This window comes from Coregonus clupeaformis, chromosome 15 (genome assembly GCF_020615455.1).
Source record: "Coregonus clupeaformis isolate EN_2021a chromosome 15, ASM2061545v1, whole genome shotgun sequence".
NCBI classification, from domain to species: Eukaryota; Metazoa; Chordata; class Actinopteri; order Salmoniformes; family Salmonidae; genus Coregonus; species Coregonus clupeaformis.
Genome location: NC_059206.1, coordinates 9993365 through 9999073, shown reverse-complemented (window position 1 = coordinate 9999073; position 5709 = coordinate 9993365). Strand labels below are relative to the sequence as shown.

The 5709-nt window shown below is 43.9% G+C and overlaps 1 protein-coding gene across 1 annotated transcript in view; it reads right to left on the bottom strand.

Annotated features, from left to right (window-relative positions):
* Positions 1–1566: 1566 nt before the first annotated feature.
* Positions 1567–5709, bottom strand: part of LOC121581917 (WD repeat-containing protein 7-like) — a 380643-nt gene continuing 376500 nt past the window's right edge. The window contains 1 exon segment of the mRNA XM_041897319.2: positions 1567–3806. Within this exon segment, the coding sequence (XP_041753253.2) occupies positions 3603–3806 (204 nt within the window). The 3' untranslated portion in view covers positions 1567–3602.

Here is a 5709-nt window from a genome sequence, read left to right as displayed (position 1 = left end):
CATACAGACAGTAGGTAGCTAGATCCTCACCACCATCATCCTCACCACCATCATCACCATCTCACTGGCAACACACTAGATAATGTTAAGCCTATCAAATAAACAATGAAGTCATTTTATGTTTCTATATTTAAGAGAAGGGCAGCTCCATATGCGGCACTGGCAGATCAATAGGACACTAAAAGCGACGTACGCACTGGAGCGCCACTCTGTGTTTCAGCACGGAGCGAGGGAGTGAGAGAGAGAGAGATGCAAAGAAGAGAGAAAGGGAAAGAAAGGGAAAGAGGTGGGGTAGACCTGTATTGGTCCTTTCTGCAGTTTAGAGTGATCTTGAGCTATAGCAGAACTGAAGTCTAGTGTCTGGTAATACAGAAGAATGAAAAGAGAAAGATATATTCATTAATTAAAAATAAAGAATTGGATTGTAAAAATAGCATTCATGCAAGCAGGGAGAAATTCACAGAATGTGTGACATTTAGGGAACAGAAATCTACAGCTAGCTACATTCCTTCATCTTCATCAAGTCTGAGGAGCACATTGTATAAACTTCACGTGTCAAACTTTAGTTTCAGCTTTAAAATCTATATTGGAGAAACATAATTCAGTCCTCTCTATTAAAACAAATAAATCATGTAAAACATAGAGATCTTTGTGTCAGGGTAAATGTCACTCAGGTCTTCAACACGCAAGTCAACCTGAAACACAAAGACATGCCAGAATCCAGAAGGCTCCTTGATAGCCACAGGACCAGGTGGGAATAGTTTTGGTGCAGGGTTGGATCTCCTACTGTTAAGGAAATGAGGCTGCTGCAGCAGGCAGACAGACAGCAGGTATCCTGCCTGGTGTACTGCTGCTGGGTGTACTGCTGCTGCTGGGGCTAAGCTTGGGGCTGGGGCTAATCTTGGGGCTGGGACTAAGCTTGGGCTAAACTTGGGGCTGGGACTAAGCTTGGGCTAAACTTGGGGCTGGGACTAAGCTTGGGGCGGGGAATAAGCTTGGGGCTGGGACTAAGCTTGGGGCTGGGAATAAGCTTGGGGCTGGGAATAAGCTTGGGGCTTGGGCTAAGCTTGGGGCTTGGGCTAAGCTTGGGGCTGGGACTAAGCTTGGGGCTGGGACTAAGCTTGGGCTAAGCTTGGGGCTGGGACTAAGCTTGGGCTAAGCTTGGGGCTGGGGCCTGTCTGTCTCTGTGGTTCAGCCTAATGACAGAGACTGACAGGCCGTGACGCAAGGAGGGGAGGAAGAGGAAGGAGGTAGGGAGAAAGGGAGAGAGGGAGAGAGAGGGAGGGAGAGGGAGAGAGAGGGAGAGAGGAGGAGAGGAGAGGGAGAGAGGAGGAGAGAGGAGAGAGAGAGGGAGAGAGCAGAGAGGGAGAGAGGAGATGGGAGAGAGGAGGAGAGGAAGAGAGAGGAGAGAGGGAGAGGAGGGAGAGAGAGAGGCGAGAGAGGGAGAGAGAGAGGAGGAGGGAGAGAGGGAGAGAGAGAGAGGGAGAGAGAGGGAGAGAGAGGAGGAGAGGGAGAGAGGGGGAGAGAGAGGGAGAGAGAGGGAGAGAGGGGGAGAGAGAGGGAGAGAGGGAGGAGAGAGAGGGAGAGAGAGAGGGAGAGAGGAGGAGAGAGGGCGAGAGAGAGGGAGAGAGAGGGAAGGAAGCCTCACTACCTTCTCTATAGAGACCTACCCTAATTCAACTAAAGAGGCGGTCCTGCTCTCCAACACCCACACCATGACCGGCTGCTCCATGTAAACAAACTCTTGACAGGTTAGTTACCAGCGCCACCCAGGGTGTGTAGTAGTCTTTCAACACCTCAGACAAATGCTCCGGTGCAGGAGAGCTGCATCAGCTCTGTTTTATACAGAAGTATTATACAAAGGAGTTCCTCAAGGTTGTGTGTTAGACCCGCTGATATTAAAGGTGTCACATTAATCTCATTCAAAGAATTACATAACATAACGTAAGCCTGGAAGAAAAACTAAATCCAAGGCTGAGATGAAATCCTCCTGCCAGTTCCCTCTAGCCTCGTGTACTTTCCTCTTTCACTGTCTCACTCTCTCCATCTCAATGTCTTTTTTTCTTTCCCAGAGAAACTGCCAAAAAACACATTTTCTGAAGCTATTACAGTGGGCAGAGGAGAAAGAGATTAAGATCTTGCAAGGTTGCTTGACTGGGTGGAAGTCAAGTCAAGGCCTTCAAAAGCTGTCTGACAAGATTGTGGAAAAATTTACTTTTGGGGGAGAGAACTTGTGAAAAGCTTTGACACGCTTGGGCTTGCAGGTGTTCTCTGGCGTTAGAAGCTTTTACACCGCTAATGAAAGGAACTTCACAGGAGCGGAGAGAAGCGGAGCAGGCAGCGCAGCCAGCAACAGAGCAGAGCAGAGCAGGGAACTCACAGGGGCGCTAACAACACTGGTAGCCTGCTGCCAGACGAGGGTTTAAAGCAAGACAATAATAGCATCTGCATTCCAGGGAAATAAAGATATATAGTCAATGTAAAGTCTCTCTAACATATATATCCATCTGTATATACTCACAGAACCTAGTATCTGTATATACTCTCAGAACCTAGTATCTGTATATACTCTCAGAACCTAGTATCTGTATATACTCTCAGAACCTAGTATCTGTATATACTCTCAGAACCTAGTATCTGTATATACTCTCAGAACCTAGTATCTGTATATACTCTCAGAACCTAGTATCTGTATATACTCTCAGAACCTAGTATCTGCATATACTCTCAGAACCTAGTATCTGTATATACTCTCAGAACCTAGTATCTGTATATACTCTCAGAACCTAGTATCTGTATATACTCTCAGAACCTAGTATCTGTATATACTCTCAGAACCTAGTATATATATTAATAACAGTATCTTAGTGCCTAACACACTGTTCTACACAGTATCCAACAGAAAATAAACAGCAGACGGATAAACATATGTACGTAATACAGGGTAACAACCAGCTACAATAATAAAGCATTTATAGTGATATTCTTCATATGATATTATCTCCCTCTCGGAACTAACAGTGATATATTTTGAACACATCTTCCCTCTTTGGGGTTTAATATGAACATTTGGGAGGGTAGGGAGAATGGCTTGGTAAAGGGTTCATGATTAAAGGTGTGCATCATCAGTTGACGTAGCGGTGAGCAGGGTTATCCTATTTAACACATGGGCTGAGATGCTTGGTGCAGTTTAGAAGATAAAAAGCATAACCCACACACACACCTTTCACACCTCTCAGTGCAGGTCCACACCTGCCCTCTCTATCACACACAGACGACTATTTCTTAAGGTGTAAAGTGTACATCTAGAGGCCGAATCATCACACCAAGGGCTTTGAAAAGACCAAGACAGACCAGACAACAACACTAGTGGTGTTTCACTTTAAATAACAGAGGAAAGGAAACGTCCGGGGAGGAGAGGAAAAACAACAATTTGTTAAAAAGGGAGTGGAGGAATTGTAAACAACTGGACAATTAAATAGTTGTAATAGTAACCAATGTAAACGATAGATGCACAGCCTTTTCCTCTCGATCGCTTCCTGGGTGTGGTTAGTTAGTTGACCCCCTGGTGGTGACCGTTTAACCTCTAACTCCTGACCCCATCAGACCATGAAGCGGTGCTCCTTGCCGTCGTGGGCCATGAGGATGACGTTTCGGTTGGAGGTCCAGATAAGGCGGGCCAGCTTCAGGGCGTTCTGAGAGCCAGGAGAGGCAGGCTGCACTGGGGGGACCTGGTAGGTCTTGATACACTTCAGCTGGGGGGTAGAGTTCAGCATGCCAATACTGCCCAGCAGAGACGTATTCATCTGGAGAGAGAGAGAAAAGAAAGAAAGAAAGAAAGAAAGAAAGAAAGAAAGAAAGAAAGAAAGAAAGAAAGAAAGAAAGAAAGAAAGAAAGAAAGAAAGAAAGAAAGAAAGAAAGAAAGAAAGAAAGAAAGAAAGAAAGAAAGAAAGAAAGAAAGAAAGAAAGAAAGAAAGAAAGAAAGAAAGAAAGAAAGAAAGAAAGAAAGAAAGAAAGAAAGAAAGAAAGAAAGAAAGAAAGAAAGAAAGAAAGAAAGAGAAAGAAAGAAAGAAAGAAAGAAAGAAAGAAAGAAAGAAAGAAAGAAAGAAAGAAAGAAAGAAAGAAAGAAAGAAAGAAAGAAAGAAAGAAAGAAAGAAAGAAAGAAAGAAAGAAAGAAAGAAAGAAAGAAAGAAAGAAAGAAAGAAAGAAAGAATTATTTTCTTGGAGAGAACATAATTCCTCTTTTTACTTGATCAGCCCAGGTTTGAGGCCCTGGAGGATTTTAGGGGTCTGAAGAGCAAAACGGCAGGAGACTGTCTCTAGGATACTGATGTCAGCACCTTATAGCTGCTGGCTCACTCCCCACCAGAACGCAGCAGGGAGGACAGGAGGGGTTATGGTTGAGACTGAGTAGATGTAGCTATATTTCAGTACAACATAAAATCATACTAAGACATGAACTACTACCTATTCTAGGACTTACATGTAGTCCACATAGCATGATAACTGGTGGTGGTCCTCTGTAGCTCAGCTGGTAGAGCACGGCGCTTGTAACGTCAAGGTAGTGGGTTCGATCCCCGGGACCACCCATACACAAAAAATGTATGCACGCATGACTGTAAGTCGCTTTGGATAAAAGCGTCTGCTAAATGGCATATTACATTTACATTACATTATTATAACTTGTTCCAGGACTTACATGTAGTCCACATAGCATGACAACTTGTTCCAGGACTTACATGTAGTCCACATAGCATGCCAACTTGTTCCAGGACTTACATGTAGTCCACATAGCATGATAACTTGTTCCAGGATTTACATGTAGTCCACATAGCATGATAACTTGTTCCAGGACTTACATGTAGTCCACATAGCATGATAACTTGTTCCAGGACTTACATGTAGTCCACATAGCATGATAACTTGTTCCAGAACTTACATGTAGTCCACATAGCATGATAACTTGTTCCAGGACTTACATGTAGTCCACATAGCATGACAACTTGTTCCAGGACTTACATGTAGTCCACATAGCATGATAACTTGTTCCAGGACTTACATGTAGTCCACATAGCATGATAACTTGTTCCAGGACTTACATGTAGTCCACATAGCATGACAACTTGTTCCAGGACTTACATGTAGTCCACATAGCATGCCAACTTGTTCCAGGACTTACATGTAGTCCACATAGCATGATAACTTGTTCCAGGACTTACATGTATTCCACATAGCATGATAACTTGTTCCAGGACTTACATGTAGTCCACATAGCATGATAACTTGTTCCAGGACTTACATGTAGTCCACATAGCATGCCAACTTGTTCCAGGACTTACATGTAGTCCACATAGTATGATAACTTGTTCCAGGATTTACATGTAGTCCACATAGCATGATAACTTGTTCCAGGACTTACATGTAGTCCACATAGCATGATAACTTGTTCCAGAACTTACATGTAGTCCACATAGCATGATAACTTGTTCCAGGACTTACATGTAGTCCACATATCATGACTACTAGAAACCCCTTTAAACCTCCCTCCCTCCCCACCAAGATACACTACTAGAAACCCCTTTAAACCCCCCACCCCACAGCCCAGAGTGCAGTTTGGTTTGTGGGAAAAACAGAAAAGGCATTGATCCAAATGTGAAGAAATGTTGTGAACTTGAGCTGGTGTTGAGAGGGGCTGAGAGTTAAGACTGG